Raw genomic sequence first — 19,958 nt, forward strand, 5'->3', positions numbered from 1 at the left:
GCCCCTGCTCTTCCTAAACTGAGTGACCATGGTTTGCGGCTCTCCTGCCACACCCTGTGCACAGGGTGCTGGTGCACCCAGAAAAGAGATTAGTTTAATGTACCGGGACTCGGGCGGGGGGGAGGGAGGTGTCTACGAGGCACCAGGAAATGGGGCATTAAAAGCCCAGAGGGTGATTGCCAAAAACCCAAACCCTCGGTGATAAGAAACTGGCACTGTGAGGCCCATTAGAAACGTCAGTAAAAATCCGTTCCATGCAAACTGGCACTGCCTCGAGCTACAAAGGATCCTCTCCTCGGAATCACCCCTGAGAATTGGTTTGGAGGGGCCCAGGGAGTTCTCCGGGGGCTGCTGAGGGGCAGTTTGCCAGAGAGCTGGGCGGACCGGCAGGCAGGTCTGGAGAGCTGGGCGCCCATCCTCAGTGGGATTCTGCCTGTCCTGGCCGGCCTCCAAGGCCTCATCTGCCCTCTGGCCAGTGTCCCTTGGTCCCCCCTGCCCAGGGCGGGGTGCACAACTGCCTCGTGTCTCCCCGTTCCATTTGGTTTTTTAACTTGAGCACTGTTTGGTATCATTATAAACGAGCCTCTGCCCTACCTGTGCCTGGTGCGGGGACGACAGAAAGGAAACTCTTGAGATTTTTGAGTGTTATTGGTTGTTGTTTTCTCCGTTCAGTTTTTTTCCTATGATAACTTGGATTATGAAACTAAACTTTAACCCAAAATTAACCCTGCCTCTCTCCCCACCCCACTCTCCTTGACTCCATGGCAAGTTTAAAGGGCAGCATGGGGTTCTTTGCGAGTCTGAGAGTGGTCTCCCCATGGTCTGTGCCCCCTTCCACCACCCCCACTCTCTCACAGATCCCCAGAGCCAGGCGGGAGCCCCACCCATCCCCTCTAACTCCTAACCCCAAAGATCAGAGCCATCTCCAACCACGCTTTTTGTTTCAGGCTCAGTGGTGTTTTATTTGTAGCCATTTCCATCGGGAGCCAAGTCTCCCACAGGCCGTTCTGGGTCAGCCATGTTCATCGCTGCACTGTTAGTGAATTCTATTCAGGAGTGTGCTCCCTGACCACCTGCCCCACACCAGCCTGGGTTAGTGCAAGGAGTAAATCCTCACCTCCGAGGTGCCCGTCCCCTGGGGTGCAAGCTTGGTCAGGAAGCTAGAGGGCAACCCGCAGTGCTGCCTGGGGACAGGGCTGGGGTGTGCCCAAGGGCGATGGCTAGACTGGGCTGCTGCAGTCTGAACTCCGCTGGGGCTGGCAGACACCTGCCCGCCTGTAGACAGGGTAACCCGGCCCACACCCCCTAAGCCCACTTTGGACCTGCAGCAGGGTACAAGGCTGGGGAAAGAGGATCTCTGCCTGTCTTCCTTTTAGTGCGTTTTGGCCTGTAAAGACTATCCCCTCCCTTCCTCTAGAAAATGACCTGGATTCTGAGCCTGGCAGGATGGCTAATTATTTGCCTGTTGCAGTGGCCCCTCGGTGGCATCTGGCATGTATGTGAGAGGGCCACACAGATATGTTTGGGTTTGTACATCCGCCCAGGCCAGCAGTAGCTCATTGGAGGGCTCATTGCCCTGTTCTACCTTCACCCACTCCTGCAACCCTGCGCCCCCATCCCAGCTCCTCCCAGGGGACGAGGATACTCCTTCAGCCTCCCGAACAAGAGCAAGCAGCCTCGGCTATTGGAGGGCATCACTAGTTCAAATCGCATTCCCTTATAGGGAGAAGCTGGTTCAGGGAGATGCTGTGGTGTACCAGCCTTGAGCTTGGTACCGTGCTGAGCCTGGCAGGGAGTCAGAACAATGGGAAAGGAAGCCTCTGCTCTCAGGGCTCTCAGGCTTGGTTTAGGCAGTAGGCATCCTATGGAAGGCCCTTTTTTGGTCTTTCATTTTTGTCTAGCTCCACAGTTTTGTTTGGTTTTTTCCTTCCATTATGATGCACTGGGGGAGCTTCCGGAGGCAGAAGCACCTGCTGAGGGCCGTGGGGTCGGAAGCAGCTTCGATTTTGCTCAGGTTGGCAAGTTGTATCATCAGGGCTATGGTGTCAGGTAGGAGGTCCGGGGGGCCTTGAGCTCTGCGCCCACCTCAGCCGACTCCTCTGGGCCAGCCTGCCCACCTTTTCCTAATTCGCCCAGGTCCTGAGGGGAGCAGGGCTCAGGGGACCCGCCAGGGGAGGTCCCTGCCGACTCCTAGATAACTTCACTATCAGTGGTCACTTTTCTTTCACCTCCACCCGGTAGTTTGAAATGTCATCTTTTCTTGTGCTCAGTCAAGACTCTGTTTGTTTATTTTGATCGTATTCATTGAGTTCCAGTGGCCCCATCATGTCCCACCCAAACCTAAGTCCAGTTTGGCAAATGACTCCCCCAACAAGTGAGGGGAATGGTTCGAATTTTCAGGCTACTTTATTTCCAGGTGACATTACGGGGGGGTCCGTGTATCACTCTTAGAGCTTCTGAGCCCCCTGCCCCCCCTCACCCCCGCCCATCTCCGGCCCCAGCCAGGACCCCTTACTGAACTTTATACTTGCCAGCTTTATTCCAATCTAGTAACGTGAGCTCCTGACATGGTGGTGAGTGTGAGAGTTATGTTTCTGTTGTCTTTTCTCTTGCTTGGTTGGGGCTGCGGTGAGAGAGTGTCTCTGAGGCATCCTTTCCCGCCTCTCTTACACTAGGATCTGCACACCTCCTCTCAAACACTCTTCTGAGCACGCTCAGCGGGAAGGTTTGTCCACACCTATTAATCCTCTCTCAGTGTCCAGCTTCCTGTTAGTACCAGCTGGTTTGCATGTTTTTGCTTGTTCAGATCAAACAGTTCAAGAAACAAACTCATATCCAACTCTCGAGAAATGTCTTTTTTTTGTACACTTTCGTTTTCAATTTTTTTTTTTATTAGTTACGACTCCAAAACACCTGTTGTCCAGTAAAACATTTCACACCTCCCCTGCCTGTTCTTAGATTGTATGTATCTGTGGGACTGAACTAAATGCATGCACTGTGGTAGATGTCCTGGTAGCTGTAGCTGTAGTTGTGGAACATGCATTGTTGAGTTGATATTACAGGGCCTCCGACAGCTCGGCACAGCGCGGCTGTCTGAAGGATAGCCTGGGGCACCAGGAAGAGAGGGGGCTCCATGTTTTCAATGTTGCAGAGGGGCTTGGATCCATGTTCTCGCCATCAGCCACCACCACCTCCCCTCACACTCCCTGCTCCCCCGGTCCAGAACTGGGTCACCACCCTCAGCTCTAGCCTTCTTCCCAGCTGAGATCTCTGTCCATAGTGTCCAGCGATAGCGAAAGAGAACAGAACCAGGACGGGAGGGAGTCTTAAAGTTCTTCTCTGTTTTTGTCGTCCTCATGTGATTCTTGAACAGAGCAGTTCATTCCTTATTTCTTGAGGCCTGCCAGCAAGGCCCCTCCGAGGCTCCTCTGCTCCTTGAGCCCTTTGCCAGCTCACATCCAGCCCTTCAAGGATACAGCCCTGGCAGCCCTGTCTGCGTGGTCTCCTCCTTGGGGCGGAGGGGAAATGAGATCCGGTAGGGAAGGGGATTAAGATCTTAAGACCTCAGTCTGCAGGCTGGGGACGCAGTTGGTCCTAGTGCAGGTCAGCATTTGTTCTCACAGTTGGTGGAGGTGGGAGATGCCTTTAGATGAGCTCTCCACGGAGTGGGGGGCAGTCGGGTGAGAGTGGTGACATTCCCAGTAAGGAGATTATTGGCGTAGCTTTCCCATGGGAGGGGCATGAAAGGATGTGGGGAGGGTTGAAACATTCAGAGAGGAGGCCACAGTGTTCCTCCCTCTCCCCAGGAAGACTCCCCAGTCCTGCTGCCTTTGCCCTCTGCTCAGGGGCATGTGCAGTCAGTCGTCTCTCGACGCACTGTCTGCCCTGCAATTAGGATGACAAGCCATAAGGGAGTCCAAGAGGTCTCAGATCTTTACAAGTTGATGGCAAGTGAAGTAGCACTTGTCCCTGGGACCTGCTCCTTAAGTCAGGCTGGTTGGTGGCTCTGGCCCACTGCTGCTGGAGGACACAGGCAGGATCTGAACCTTGAGGGTGCAAGTTACCTATTATGGGAGACAGAAGCCCAGGAAGTCACAGAGTCCATGAAGCCCCCAAAAGAGTGTGAAGTAACAGAGCGAAATGGTAGCTCCATGGAGAGAAGCGGTGCTGTGGAAGTCAGTGGCACAGTTGGGGTGCAAGGATTGAATGTGAGCAGGCTAGTCAGCCACCAGACAGAATGAGGGCCCCAAGGCCCAGGAAGGGAAGTCTGGGAGGAGCTGTCATTCAGACTTGGCCTTCTTGGGGAGCGTGGGGGAGTGGCAGAGGGAAGTGGCTGGAACTCTCAGGCTTTGGGGCTCTTGAAGCTGCAGATTGACCCAGGCCAGGGAGCAGGAGAGGAGGGTGGGACAGAAGGCAGAGAGAACAGAAGATCCTAAATCCTACATGTGGCTCTGCTGGGGAAATGGCTTTGCGCCCTGTGGCTGGATGTCCTATGAGTTTCTTCAGTTCTAGTAGGTAAAACGAGCAAAAGTAAAATTCAGGTCGCGGGATAGAATAAATAGTTTAACTTGAACCATAAAAGAAAATGCTTTGCAGAGGAGAGTAGATCTCATGAAGCAGCCGTGTCCACCCCACCCAGGTTGGGATATTTTCCCTGGACCCAGTGACATTCTTTGCCTCACATGTGTTCGGGGCTGAGGGGCATTAACGATAGTGTCCCCCACACTGTCTTCCAGCTGCTGGAGGGATCTGGCAATTGCTTGCCTCAGTTGTGGCTCAAGCTTTAGGGTTCCCGGTATTGCTTTCAACAAGACGTACTGAAGGTTTGCTCTGTGCCAGGCACCAAGGGATGGAAAGGCACTAACACTTCTTGCCTTCAGTGGCCTGAGAATCTGGATTCCTGCCCCCTGTTTCCTACGAAGCATTGTTTCTGGTGCCGTCAGCTTCATTAAAGAAGGAAAATAGATCAGTGTGGTGCCTTCATTTCTGAAGACGGCTTTTCCTGCGCCTCCATCAGCAGCATCCGATGTGGAGAAAGGGCAGCTGCCGTGTGGTCGTCTCTGCTTTCCCACCCAGCCTCCCTGTGCTAGCCGCAAGCGTCCTCTGGGGGCTGTGACCCCAAGATGGCCCCTCTGTGGGTAGGGTCATGGGGACACCCCCTCGCTGGGATAGAGCCAGGGCAGCAGCCCAGAAGGAGAGCAAATCTGTGACCCGTTAGGACCAGCCAGATTTACCCAAAAGACCTTCCCCAAACACATATATCCCAGTCCACAGCACTGTGTTCTGGGGATGGGCACCTCGTTTCTCAGTTTGTCATTAAAATCTTCATTTCTGGGAGAGCCCAGACTCTCACCGTAAACAGTCCAGCATCGGATTTCAATAACCCCAGTGAATTTATAATAATGTGCAGAGCCGCCTGCCGCTGACCTCAGCTTCATTCATTTTCCAAGGGCTTTTGGACCAACCCTGTTGAGGATAAAATGCATCAACTCTGATCAATAATTTTGTAATAGAAATACCATGCACTTGATAAATCAACTCTAGTGCAATTAGTGACTAGCCTTGAAGCCCAGACCTAAGTAGAAGTTAATCCTGAAGTGAAAGGCGTGGGGGAATGTTAATGGTCTTTTAAATCAGTGGAATTCTTTTCAGCGGGTGGCACCTTGGGCCCCCTGAGCTGGTTGGCCCACGCTCTGCGCTGGCCCAGGAGCCCAGGCCCTGCGGTCTGGAGGAGCGACGGAAAGTGTGCTGACACCCTTGGGAGTTCCATAAGAGCATGTAGGGCACAGCAGAGAGGGGCAGAGGGACTCCCCCTTGCACCCTGGGCTGGGTGGGGGCACTTCAGGGTCTGGGGGGCCCCGAATGCTGGTGAACTCACATGTTGGTGAGGCTCATCAAAGGAGCACACGCCTAGGTGCATTGTGGTTCCTTGTGTCCTGTCTACCCCATGAGACAGGCAGGAAGACAGACGTTTTGGCCTTGTTTTACATGTTTGTTTGTTTTTATGGGAAAGCTGGGCTGCAGAATGGTTATGTGACTTATCTGAAGTCACACAGCTGGTTATCTGGGGAGCAAGGCTTTGGTCAAGGAGACTTGACCTTAGACTTGAACCCTAGTCTTTGGCCACCTTAAAATAGCTCTGTAGAAGAGCTGTGTTTGTTCATGAAGGACTCACCTGCCGCCCAAATGCCCTGCACGTGCAGGATGCTCTGTGAGAGCCCAGCAGCCTCAGCTGCCAGCTCTATGTCAAACAAGAACTCAGGCTCCAAGACCTCACAGTCTGACCTTTCAGATGTAGATTTCAGAACTGGGCCCAGGGCACATCTGCCATGGAGTTTAATTCAGCAGATATTTATTAAGTGTATAACAAGACTAATAATCATTTTATATGGCAGGCACTGTCCTAAGCCTTGAATCAGGATGCTTTGGACTGTATCTGAAAACCCAACTCAGCATGGTTAAATAGCAAAGGAGATTTATTGCCTGACTTCCTGGAACCTCTGTAGAAGAGTGGGCTTCAGGTGTGGACTGTTCAGGGCTCTCTTCCTGCTGTTCTCTGAGCTTTGCCCTCCTCGTTTCCATATTGCCTTTATGTTGGTTTTCCTATGGTGGCAAAATGGCTGTAGCAGTTCCCTGCTTCGCACCACCCTGTGTGGAAGAAGAGGGGATCAGATGGTCCAGAATTCTAGCGAGAGTCCAGAGCTTTGTGCTGCTTGGCTAAGGCTTAGGTTAGAGAGCCAATCACTGAGGGTAGGATCCATCCCCCTCTAAACTGGTGGGAGAAGGATGGATTTCCAAAGGAAAATCTGGGTGCTGCTAAGAGGGGGAATGGGAGACTGATGCTGGATAGACAAGCAGTGAATGCCACCACAGCCCTGGATGTTCATAGTGAAAACAGAGCACCGTCCCTGCCCTCGAGGACCTCCCAGCCTAGCATGGAGGCTCACAGGTACTTACAATATGATGCCATAAGCCCACTACCAGAAGGAGCACAGGAGGATGTGATTAGCTTTGTCTGGGAAGTCAGGGAAGGTTTCCACTTTTCAAGGACAAAAAGGAGCTCCCCAGGAAGCCAAAGGGAACAGCATGTGCAAAGCTACTGGAGCCCAGTTCAGTAGACTGAATCTGAAACCCTGCCAATGGGTCACTCCGGCTGGAGAATAAAATGCAGTGGCAGGGCAGCAGCAGATAAAGGTGGAGAGCGGGGCAGAGCCAGAGCAGGGGCCCTTGGTGCCAAGCTGAAGAGGCTGGATTCACACAAGCAACTGGGAGCCTCGGAGAGGCCTGACACCAGGACCTGACACCAGAGTTGTATGTTAGACAAGACAGGACTGAAGGCAGGGGGACAAGTGACAACTCGTGTACACTGTAAACACTCCATAGCCCAGTAAGAAGTGCTGCGGACTTGTTGCTCTTCCCCATTAGCTGATTAACTCTGGGCTCAAGGTCACGCTGGGGCCTGGGGTAGGAGGCAGAAGTTCAGGCGTGGTCTCTGCCTTCTGTGAGCTCCCAGTCTTTGCAGGAGGATGCAGCACACAATCAGCGAAAGAGGGGGTCTTCAGTAAGACTAGATTCCTGCATGGTCAGAGCACTCAGCAGGCAGGAAGCTTGGACAGGAGGCAAGACCTGAAGTGGGCCTTGAAGGATTTGATTGGGAGGGGAGAGGACATTTCAGGTGAGAGAATTTGGATAAAAGGTTGGCAGTGAGATGAGCAGTGGTTGGGGAACAGCAGGAGGCTCTCTAATGGGCAGTGCGGGTATGAAGAGGTAGAGAGGCTTAAAGAGGTAGAGACAGGCTAGATTCCGGAGGCCTGAGAAGCCGCGTTGATAGAGTCATATTGGTGGGAGAAAGGTTCATATTCTTTTTGGCAGTGGAGCTCAGTAAGGACAGAACCAACTAAGGAAGATGGACCTGGCAGCCACCAGGTCACGGAGCACAGCCTGACCCCTAATCTCCAGGTCCAGGGCTCAGTTTGTGACCTGGAGCAAGGCAGCCAAAAGGCAGACACCGGAGGGCAGGGCGCTCCTTCACGGGGACTCCGCCTTAGTTTCCTGTGACTCACCTTTGCTTCTGCCAACAAATTGTTATTCATTCCCTGCTTGGGGCTATTGGTTGCCATTCCTGTGCCCTTGTGGCAGCCACTACCTCCATCCTTTCTGCCAGCCCATTTCCCTTGGTCCTTGTCTTCTCTCCCTCCATCAAAATCCAGCTCAGACTACCGGGAAGCCACATCTGATTAACCCGACCTGGGCTGCCCCTTCCTTTGCTCTAGCTCCTCAGCAAGATCTTGTGTCCTCAGTCTCCTTCCTGATTGGTGAGTTCTGCTGAATGAAAGGCGGGGTTTTGAGTCCTTGGAAGATGTTTTGCATGTATCTGAGTGGTGCCTGCCTGCCTTCCCCAACAATGTAAACCATCAGTCCTCCTGGAGGCAAAGTCAGCCTCATTCTTAGTATAGTTGAGTAATTACTATGCAATTAAAGCAGAAAATAAAGGGGTCCTTTGTTCCCGGATGCTTATTAATATTAATAAAAAGGTCTCCCCTTTCCAGCTTGGGATCCTGCAGAACAGGAGGTGAGCAAATAATGCTTTTGAACAGCTCTGATGGGCTGTTGGAATTGGATCTGCCAGGATGAGAGCCACGATGACGTCCCCTCTCTGGCATGAATAGGAGGGTTCCATCCAGCATCACAAAATTCACACCCACCTGGGAGGCCCCTTAAGGGAAGGATATCTTGCAAGTGGTGGATAGAATGCTAGAGACGCTTCCCAGCCAATTTTAATAAAATAATGATAATAGTAATATGTTAATAATGATTCACGTGTGTTATGAGTGAGCCAGCTACAGTGCCAATAGGCCCACCTGCCTTATCCCGTTTAATTCTCATAACCCTATAAAGTAAACACTGTCGTTCCCATTCCCATTTTAAAGATTTAAAAACTGTGGCTTCGATGGCTTGTCTCAGGTGGCAGAGACAGGATTTGTGCCCAGTTCTGTCCTGTCGGATCTCTGCTCTCAGCCACGGTCAGGGGATGCTCCATCGTACCAGCCCTCCGTGCCCCAGGAAAGCTCTGTACCTTTAAAACATACAGTCAACCAAAACCCACAGCTGCTGTCAGCTCCGTTCTCCATGTCCTTCGGGAAGGAAAGAACCCAAAATCATTTACAAGAGGCCTCAGGAGGCATTCTATGTATTTTTTGCTTCTGCTGTTGCAGACTTAACGTCATGGTTCTGTCTGGCTTTGGCTGACATTTCTGATCTGGTTTCTGGTCCCTGAATCCTTTCAGACCAAAGGCAGACAAAGGAGGCCCCAAGGAGGTGGGGTTGGGTAAAAGAGAGCCATTCTGAAGGTAATTATTTGAAAGCAGCCTTCAGCTAAAACAAGACTGAAAGAAGTTAGCCACTGCCCTAAAGAAACTAGGCGTTGGAGCAAGGGAGGGCCTCTTCAGGCAAGACAGACGTTCTCCATAGGGATGAGTAAACATCCCTTCCGGGGAGGTGTGAGGACTGAATCTGGAAGGTTGCTGGGCCACGCAGCCGGGCCACGCAGCCAGGCCGTAGGGCTGGGACGGGATTGGCCGCCCAGTTGCTGGGGCTTTGCTTTGGGCCAATAGCTGTGGTGGGGCGGGGCCGGAGGCGGGAGCAGCAGGCTCCTCGGCCAATCGTCCTGCAAGGAGGCTGGGCTCCTGGTACCATGGCAACCGCGAGCAGGGTCTCATTTGTTTTGTAGATGAGTAATTACTACGCAATTAGAGAAAGCTAAAAATAAAGGGGCCCTTTGTTCCTGGTTACTTATTAATATTAATAAAATGGTCTGTCCAGGTCTGTGGTAAACAATTAGTGCAAACCTGTGTGCCTGTGGTCGAGCCTACTGTAGGAGGCAAAGGCTGCCCAGTCCGGCTTTCCCCTCTTTGTGGAAGTTGTTTCTATCTATGACCTGCAAAGGGTTGGCTTTCCTGGCTGGGGAAGATGAGGCTCAGCCTCAGACACACCGGACCCAGGATGCCCTGGAGTGGGGGTCACTTAGGCACTGAGCCAGGTGGAAGGGTCTGGCAGCATCATCCCAGTCTCCAGAGAAAAGACCAGACAGAAACACAGCAAAACCCAGAAGCACGGACCAGTGTTGGAGGAAACCCCGCATCCAGTTTTGCTGTGTGTCCTTGGCCACGTTGTTTGAGTTTTCTGGGTCTAGATTGTTCAGCTCCGGGTGCATAAATCTTTTAAATCCACTGAGGCAGCCCCCAAGATTTCAGTGTCTCCCTCCTACCTGGGCTTGAAGAGAAATAAATCAGGCTTGGAAATGACTTGCTGGAAGGTTATGCAGTGTTCAGGGATTGGCCCGCCCCCCACCCCGCTTCCTGTGCCCTGGCCTTGGGGCCAGAAACAGCTCAGAAGCTTCCCTTAAATCCCTTCCCCTTCATAAGGGGAGGAGTTGCCTTATGGATTAATCAGATAAGGATGATAAGCAGTTTTAAAAAAAACAAAAAGGGGCATGAGAGCATAGAAGGAAGAGTAGGGAATCGGAAGACCTGGTTCCAGTCTGGCTTCTGCCACAGACAGGCTGAGTGATATTGGGCAAAAGATTTCAGACTGCAGGGTTCTTGGGGACCACTCAGCTCTGTAGCTCTGTATTGCTGCTGTTTCCAGAGTTCTCCATCCCTGTTCATTGGGGACGAAAGGGGTGACAGTGACAGTACCTTAAGATCAGAGAGGAGTTGACTGGAGAGAAAGCCAGGGGCTTCCGAGGCAACTTGGTGGGGATGCATTTGAGAACAGTCCTGCATTTTTTTAATGCATGAGGGCCATGAGAGGGACAGAAATATTTCCAGAATTGTGTATCATTAAAGGAGCCTATAGTCAAATTTGCATCCTTGGGTGGGGTTGACTAAACTAGGGTTTGGTTCTCTGGATGGTATTTATTAATAAAGCCGGACCTGTTGGTAGCTGCTGCCCATGAGCAAATCAGCTGTGAGACTGGGGCCAACACAGTGGTTCTTGAACTTTGCTGAGTGTTAGAATCACCGGGGGAGTTTTAAAAACTGCTAACATCCAGGCCATATCGCAGACCCATCAAATCAGAATATACGAGGGTGCGCCCCAGGCCTCAGTAGTAGTTAAAGTTCCCAGGCAAGTCCAATGTGTAACCGTGGACTCAAGTTCCACCAGGTTCTTGACAGATGTAGAGCCGCACACCATCTCTGTGACTGTCCTAGCACCCCTACTTCAGAAACAGATAAATAGAGCCAAGCCAGGCAGCTGGCCTCAGCCTCCTCCAAGGAGCAGGAGAGCTGGTCCGGGAGCCCAGGGCTCTCCTGCCCGCCATTGTTCCTCCCAGGAGGGCCAGGAAGTCCACCCCTCCAGGGCGGGCTGAAGGGGTCTTTGTCCTCAAGGACAGGCCTGTCCTGGCTGAGATTAAGAGCGTGTACACATAGAACCAGCAGCCCGGAGCAACCATAAACAGGGAAGCAGCCGCCTTCCTGACTGTCTGACGAATGGGGGCCTTTTGGTAAGGTGGGAGTTTGTTATTAAAGACCTAATTAGAAACATGAGAGGGAGCTGAATGGCTCCGTGCTTGGCTAATTAGTGACATGGATGCGCCAGCTTTGAACTTCAAGGACACAGAGCTATTAGCACTTACATCGAAAATGGATTAAACTCCTGTGCCTTTATAATCATTAAAGACAGGCTGCTCAAGTGGAAAGCCTTTTGTACAGGTCCTCAAGGGGCTGCCCCTTGGGCGTCCTCCCCATCCCACCCCGCCCCCTGGCTGCCAGAGCCGCAGGCAGTGTTTCCATTAAATGTGATTGGGCAGTAAATACTGATGGTCCTCGGGCATTCCAGCTCCCGAAGGAGGGCCTCGCAGAATGGAGTGGTCTTTCCAGACGGAGCCCAGCCCTCTGGTTGCATTTTCTGGAGGGGTCCCTGTGAGGGCCCAGGCATGGGAAGGGTTCCTTTCTCTCTGGCAATGCCCCCTCCACCCCACCCTGACTCCAGCAGTACTGCATTCCTGCTTTGTGCCCAGCCTTGTTCTGGGGTGTGGCACAGAGGAGCGTGGTCCAGTCCTTTGGAGAGAGGCAGTGCCCGACCTCAGGGAGTCCCCACTCTGATGGGGAAGACACCTCTACCACCAAAGAGCTCCCAATGTGGAGAGGCCAACAGGGCCCACGCCCAGCTGGCACTCTAGCACTGGAGGTTTGATTGCTTCTCCTTGAATTTGCAACCTCTCTGAGGCAAAGAAAGATCCAAGTAAACAGAAGAAACCTCATCAAACTATGATGCAGGGAAGGACGACTGAGCAGCATGACTCAGTTTAAAAAGCAGCCTGGGGGCTGGCCCAGGGGCCGAGTGGTTAAAGTTCTGCTTCCGCTTTGACGGCCTGGGTTCACGAGTTCTGATCCTGGGCACAGACCTACTCCACTCATCAGGCAGGCTGTGGAGGTATCCCACATGCAAAATGGAGGAAGATTGACATGGATGTTAGCTCAGGGCAAATCTTTCTCACCAAAAAAAAAAAAGCAGGGGCTGGCCCCGTGGCCAAGTGGTTAAGTTCACGCGCTCTGCTGCAGGCGGCCCAGTGTTTCGTTAGTTCGAATCCTGGGCGCGGACATGGTACTGCTCATCAGACCACGCTGAGGCAGCGTCCCACATGCCACAACTAGAAGAACCCACAACGAAGAATACACAACTATGTATCCGGGGGCTTTGGGGAGAAAAAGGAAAAAATAAAATCTTTAAAAAAAAAAAAAAAGCAGCGGGGGCTGTCCTGGTGGCACAGCGGTTAAGTGTGCACATTCTGCTTTGGCGGCCCGGGATTCGCTGGTTCGGATCCCAGGTACAGACATGGCACCACTTGGCAAGCCATGCTGTGGTAGGTGTCTCATATATAAAGTGGAGGAATGGCAGCAGATGTTAGCTCAGGGCTAATCTTCCAAAAAAAAAGCAACCGGAGTTGCCATCATGTCCCAGTTAGAGCCGGGTTCAATCCTGTCTGAGACGCTTCTGAGATCCTGGGATGGTGGACAGGTCTCCTCATCTGTAACCCAGGGGTAATAAAGCCCATCTTATGAGTTGTTAGCATGAAAAAAGATGGTGTGAAACACCTACCAGTGCGCCCGGCACACAGTAGGTGCTCAGTAGATATTAGTTCTGTTTCCAGCTTGGCACCTCAGAAGCCACAGCTTCTAGAACTTTGTGTCTCTTGCCTCCAGACCCTGTTGTGCCCCTACTCGAATGAGGCTTTCCACGGCCCCCTTTCCTAACCGGACAGTTGGAGTGTGATCCAGTTATTACCAAAGCTTTCGTCCTGACCGAGCTCCTACACGTCTATAGTTCTGGCCTTGAATTTCCAAGTCGTGGCTAGTGACACAAGGGAAAAAGCCACACTGGTTTCTTTTTTAAGAAGATAGAAAGATGGATGTGCCTCAAGGACATAGACAGTCACGGGATCAGAACAAAGCAACAGGCATTCTCAGGATTAAACTGGGAGACACTTGGAGCAATCACCCTGTTTGGGGGGAGGTGTGGAGTCATCCCAGGCACCACCCTCCCTGTCTTTATTCCCTTTGGATTCTCCGGTTGAGAGAGAGCTGGAACAGAAGCAAAGCCCCTGGCATTGCCCCATGGCGGCCACCTCCCCGCCTTTGCCCAGCCGAGTGACGATGGAGGCAGCAGCCTGCCTCCCCCGGGGCTGCTGATCAGCTCAGCACAGCGTGTCATGGGTGCTGGTGGTTTCTGCTGGGTCTGCCGTCTGCGGCTCCTTGCAAGTTCCAACCTATGTGGGCCTGGAGTCTGAAACCAGTTAATTTAGGGAAGAGGCAGCAGGATGTGAGACTGAAAACACCGTCTGCTTAAGCCAAACCATAAACATTTGTCTCCTGGGTTGATTTCCCCTGTCTTCCAAAGCACTTTAGAGGCTCAGGGCGGAGGTGCTGTTGAAACGCCCGTTGGCGACTGAGAGGGATCAGGAACCCCGTGGCCGGATCTGGGGCAGCCTGCTGAGGTCCCTTCATGGGTGAAGCCGTGGCAGCCTGGCAGGCAGTTCACACAGGCAGAGCCAGCGCCAGTGACTCACGCCATGGCCCTGCCTTTCCTGGGGCCCCTCTCCTCTTCGTTCCTTAGACACGTGCAAACGAGGTCTGTCCCTCAGGACCCTGGGGTCTGGGAGAAACAGGAACCTGACCATGGCTCCGGAAGTTCCTTCTTCGCCCTCATGACAAAAGCCTGGTTTCTTTGGCCACCAGGCCCAGGCCCACTCAAGGCTGCTCCATCCCCAGAATTGACACCATAAGCAGATGGCAGTCAACCACTAACGTCCCCCCTCCCATCACCCCCGTTCCCAACCAGCCTGACTCGGTCCTTTGTGAGGGGGAGACACACGCACACACCCAAATCAGGACCCACAATAAAAGAACATCAAGATGGAAAGAGGATGAGCTGTTTCCTGTTGAGATTGTGTTTCTACGTAAAGTATATCACCCCAGCTGCAGAGCCCGCCTCGGATGGGTCTGTGTGCGGGGTATGTGTGGCTCTCTCCCTCACACTGAGCTGAGTGCGAGTGTGGGTCTCCAGGTTCACCACTAACACGTGGTGTGAGGGCTTTAGAAGCGGCCAGAAGGGAAGTGATCGCTTTAGGGGAATGTGATTTGACCAGAAGCTTAGACCATTCTACAAAATAATTAGTCCCAAGTCTTAGATTCTGCTGCCCATCAGCTCCCTACTTGAGACATGTCAGCATTAACTGGCAGACACAGCCCCAACCCCAGCGGTCAGGTTGTGAGAGAACCAGCAGAAACTACTATCTTAAAAGACTGGCGCCACTGTAACCGACATTTGGAGTGCTTGTCACCCTGACGTCCCTGGCAGCCCAGTGAATGAGCCAAGGCTCTCCACGTGTCCTGTGCAGTATTTCAGATGGGCCAGCCATCCCTGGATACGTCAAAACTTGTCAATACCAGGCTAAGTTTGTACATCTCAGTTGTGTATTTGTTTGTATGTGGAGGCAGTGAAAAAGAAATACCATCATGTTACTCTCTTAATCCTCCCCTAGTTTTAAAGTATTTCTTCTCCTTTCCTTCTGAGATAGCCTGAGTTTCAGCAGAGCTTAAAAAATATATATTATATATGAAAATGGTGTCCCTGCATCTGAGTCCCTGGACTGATTGGATTTTGACTTAGTGTGTCATACAGTTATCCCAGGTTGGATGTAATTACTGGCCCTCTCTAACTCTCTCTCACACCTTCAGGCCAAGCTCTAGGAGGACGGTTTGAGCCAAGGATCCGTGGGACATAGCTGGCTGGGCAGACTTCAGGAGTGTCATCCCTGCTTGCTCAGCTCAAGACATGCCATGATAATTCACAACTGGGCATTTCTTCCTCCTTTATCAGAAACAGGCCTATCTTTTCATGCTGACCTCTCCCATTTGACTGTTTGCATTAATTTATAGTGGGCACTGCCTTCAGAGGGCACAGAGAGGCGACTGAAAGGTGGGATCCCTAACTTGGTTCCCTGGAGGCCGTTGGCTGCCCAGCTGCCTTTCCTCAGAGTCTCTGAGCAAGGAGTGGCTGGCTGTTGAGAGGGACCCATGCAGGTTGGGAATGGGGGCCGTGCCACCAGTCAGCCCAAACTCCCTGACCCTGAAGCGTGCGGTGTAGTGAACTCTGTCCTATCAGCATACCACCTTCCGAATCGGACCTGGTGAGGATGGCCCGCCGTTGTGCTTACCTCACCCTGAGCAGCACACGCTGCTGGGCAGGGAAGAGGCCCTGTCCTGGAAATGTGCCAGGGGCCACTAGGGCCTCCTGGCAACAGCAGCTAGTTTGCAAAGTGGGTGATTGAAATTGTCTTGAGGGGCGGCCCTGCCCTTGGGGGAAACTCGAGACCCACCAAACCAGGACCCAGGTCTAAGGCTGGGACTTGACCCAGCCCTGGCTTGTCCCAGATATGTGGGCTGAGCTCATCTGGAAAGGATCTTGTAAACAGTTCCTTTCTCTGGGTCCATATAATCTGATTTTCATGCCTTAGAGCCAGCAGTGCCCTCCAAGGGGGTCCCCCTCCCAGTCCTGGGCTCTAGCATTTTGCCTCAGGTCCAGTAGCATCACGTAGGGATCATTGAGAAATATCTGGACTTCCATACCTTTCCTAGCCCTCCAGTGAGGCTGTTCTGGTTCTCACTGTCCTCTCCCACCACTTCCGTACCTCCAGTTCTGATTCCACTCTCAGCCCACCCTCTTCTGACCACAGCTGGGCAGAGCCACAGGTGGACAGTGTGCCAGCCGGAAGGCAGTCATCCCCCTAGGCTGGCTTTAGGACCCCAAGGACAAAGGTGCCCACAAAGCGTCTGGTCCAGCTTCCCCAGGTGAGGGTCTAAGCCTGCCGGACAGAACTCTGTTAAGGTCTCCATTCCCTGGCTTTGCTGGGTCAGCCATCGAGGTGTTTTATTCCCTTGATGGGCAGGAATTCTTCCTTTTATCCAGTGCAGAATGCCTCCAACTTTAGTTCAAGTGTGTTTCCTCTTGCTGGCCTCAGTGAGGTAGAACATCCAGGCTTTCCTCCCCTTCATTCCCACAGTCCTTTCTTCAGGTCCCTGATGATTAAAGGCACTAGGTGGATGAATTGGATCCTTTTGTAAATCACCTCCTGATTTGTACGGCAAGTGAATAGTATTTCCCTCTATCAGATTTTCCTAAGTCTGCATATGCTACCTGCCTTGTTGGGCTCTGCATACACAGCTATTTCAAAAATCGGTGTATTTGTTTGAAACTTGACAAGTGACAGAGCGCTTTCTCTTTTTCATTCTTGCCGCAGCCCACGGAAAGTCAGACTAAAGCAGACAGCACTCACATGTCACAGATGAGGACTCCGGCGGCTGAGGGGCTGAGGGCTGAGGCACACAGCTGAGGTCAGGGCTGGGGTCACACTCAGGTCTTCTGACTCCAAGTCCAGTGCTCCCTTTCTCTGCACCATAGCTGCCTCCCTGAACATCCCCACTGCCTGGACCCAGAAAGCCTAGAGGATGCTGGGGGAACTGCCCAGGATTAACCCGTTGCTGTGGACGCTGCCCAGAGCAGCTGATGGAAAAGTGGCCCTGCTCCCCGCAATGAGCTCCCAGGCCACTTAACGCTCACAGCTTCTGCTGCAAAAATGCCAAGTGTTTGCAGGACATTGTCCTCTTCTGGGACAGGAATCCTAATGTTCAATTTATAAATCATCTCAGCAGATCCCTCCCTACACACACACACACACACACACACACACACACACCCCTCCTCTGGCTGAGCAGTAGATGGGGGTACCCATGTCCATTAAGAGTGGTGTCCCATCTCCTCTTCCTGACCTGATGCTGGCACGTAGGACCATTTCAGTCCCCTCAAAATGAGCCTTAGAGCCTGGGGAAAGGTGACCTCCCTCAAGACAGATCATGGGGAACTGACTGGAGGGTGACTTGCACAGAAGGCACCCTCAGGTCAGGAAGGTGGTGTCACACTTTCTCCCCCGGCCTCTCCTCTCGATGTCACAGCGTGGAGGGTGCGGGGGTCCTCAGATGACTTGGTTTACCTGTAGCCAGCCAGTATTCAGTATGAACTTCCCAAAAGATGAAAGTTACTTTGTTCATAGTGGCCTCCCAGCGCCAGTCCGCAGGAACAGCTACCGACAAGGGTGCACGTGCAGAGAGGCATTCCCCACTCTTTCCCAAGCAGCCAGCACCCTGTGTTATGAGCCTTCCCAAAGATGCTGGTTTTGCATGAGGTTTGCTCGGGGACTTTAACATACGTTCTAGAGCCTCGGTCCTCTGCCTACAGAAAGACAAAGAGGCAATGGTTGACTGTGGAGTACGGAGGCCGTCTCCTGCATGCTCCTAGCCCTTGAGGGTGCAGGTTTTACTGCCCAGAAGCCTAGAGAAAGGGGACCAGCCCAGAGCTGGGTGCTCATTGCCTGCCGACTGCCCCCTGGCAGGGACTCCCAGCCCTCTCTTTTGCCCCTTCCTGGGGGAATAGCTGCAAGGCGACTTTGTGTTGGGCGCACGCATTGTGAGGGCAAGTGTATAATAGTACGGGGCTTCGGGTTTTAGAGCTGCAGTCTTTTTTGGGGGTGCAGAGGGAGCAGGGGGAAGATTAGCCCTGAGCTAACATCTGCTGCCAATCCTCCTCTTTTTGCTGAGGAAGACTGGCCCTGAGCTAACATCCATGCCCATCTTCCTCTACTTATATGTGGGACACCTAGCACAGCGTGGCTTGCCAAGCAGTGTCGTGTCCGCACCCAGGATCCGAACCGGCAAAGTCAGGTCCACCGAAGCAGAATGTTCACACTTAACCACTGTGCCACCAGGCCAGCCCCATAGAGCTGCGTTCTAATAGGGTGCCATCTTGATGGAAGATGACTGAGCCAGGAGGGGCGATATAGGCCTAAGAAGAGCTGCTTATTGTGAAACTCCCTTCAGGCCAACTCCTAAGCTACAGGTTTTTTGGACACAAGACTGGGAGAGGCAACCAGGGATGGGCAGGATACCACCAGCCCTCTTGTCTTCTGAGCCTATGGAGGGGGTTGTTTCTGGACAGCATCCTTCCATGGGCCTGCTACATCCTGTCTCCAAGGCTGCTGCTGCTGGCTGGATTAGTCTCTGGGTGGCTCTCCGTGCTGGAAGGAGCCAAGACCAAAACTTCCCTTCTCCCCAGCCCCTAAATAGGTGGGCCTGCCTACCGTCTTCCTGGATCTTTGTCTGACCAGAGGAGAAAGAAGCCAAAAAAGATTTCTATCTTTCCCTGCAGCGCCCCCACTACCACCCCTACTCTTTACCCTCCGACAGAACAGGCTAGTTACTTGTTAGTTGCTTTGCATGGGAGGGGTCAGCTGCCTGGGTAAACCAGGAGGCTCCTGTCTGAGCGCTCTCCCTTTTCCCTACTCCAGAGGAAAAGAGTGTGTTCGACCAAGATAGTGCTGCCTTCTGAATATCTCAGCTTGATATTTGGCTCCATGAGTGAACAGGGCCAAATGTTATCTGCAGGTTTAATCTTCTGTTTTCAAATCCCATCCCCTTTGTCTGCCAGTACATTCCCCAATCAGCCGCTCACTTCCTCTGAGCCTCTGGTTTTTTTCTCTTTAGCCTATTCTTTCCATTGGCTGGTTTATTCATTTCTCAGGTACAGCTTCCGAGGGGTCTCACCTTAGGGCCTCCTGCCCTGAAGGGCATCCTCAGGGAGGGGTTTCCCTCTTCACTGCTGAGTCAGGAGCCAGGCCCAGCTTGGACTGGTCTCCTTGGCATCTTCCTGTCCTCATCTCATTCTCCTGTCAGCCTGGCTTGGGTGCGTCATCATTCTCTTCCCATCCCTGTGACAGGCGGGTAAAAATCAATCTCTATCTGGTTCTTCAAGCCCCACCATAAGTGGGGGGCTCCAGCCATAGGCCCCCAGGGCAAGGCCGTGGCCAAGAGTGGAGTTGTAGATTTTCTTTCCTTCTGCCATTGAAGGCAGCTGGTCACCGAGCAGAGAGGGAAACGCCAAAGGAAGCAGAGAGATTGTTCTGAGGAGCAGCCCCTTGGAGCCTAAGTCATGGAAACGTGTGGAGCCCAGACTGTCTGGTTCTTTGACGTGGGTTAGCTGCAGCCCAGAAGCGGCTGGCCCCAGACTCACCTTGAGCTTTCAAAATCAATGAGAAGTTACTTTTGCAATTAAAAAAAATTTTTTTCCGTTTTGGAAAACAAAAAGTTTAATCGACTGAGGGGAAATGGAAATGAAACAAAATTAACCTGGTTGACAGGCTGTGGCGTCACTGGGGAGAGAATAATGGCATTTGGGGGAGGCTAAGGGAGGGAGCCCGAGGCCGTGTCTCCTCCCACTGCCCCCTCCCCCCACCAGTCTCGGGACCTGTGGGTGTGAAGTCTCATCCCTGTAGCAAAGGTGCGTTCCTAGCTCTTTTTCTCAGTCTGGAGTTTATATCCGAGGATGACTAACAGAAAGAAGGC

General features: G+C 52.5%; 1 protein-coding gene across 22 annotated transcripts in view; it reads left to right on the forward strand.

Moving 5' to 3' along the window:
• Positions 1-19,958, forward strand: part of MSI2 (musashi RNA binding protein 2) — a 386,429-nt gene that overhangs the window by 358,552 nt on the left and 7,919 nt on the right. For 8 of the 22 annotated variants that reach the window (XM_023652841.2, XM_023652842.2, XM_023652844.2 and 5 more), the window contains one exon: positions 8,211-8,315. The exons of 10 other annotated variants lie outside the window; for them this stretch is intronic. In XM_023652841.2, coding sequence (XP_023508609.1) covers positions 8,211-8,315 — 105 coding nt within the window. Of the gene's footprint in view, positions 1-2,675; positions 2,726-8,210; positions 8,316-19,958 lie in introns of all 22 variants that reach the window. 4 more of the 22 variants (XR_002811539.2, XR_002811540.2, XM_023652851.2 and 1 more) reach the window with 1 other exon arrangement.

Source organism: Equus caballus, chromosome 11, assembly GCF_041296265.1.
Source record: "Equus caballus isolate H_3958 breed thoroughbred chromosome 11, TB-T2T, whole genome shotgun sequence".
NCBI lineage: Eukaryota > Metazoa > Chordata > Mammalia > Perissodactyla > Equidae > Equus > Equus caballus.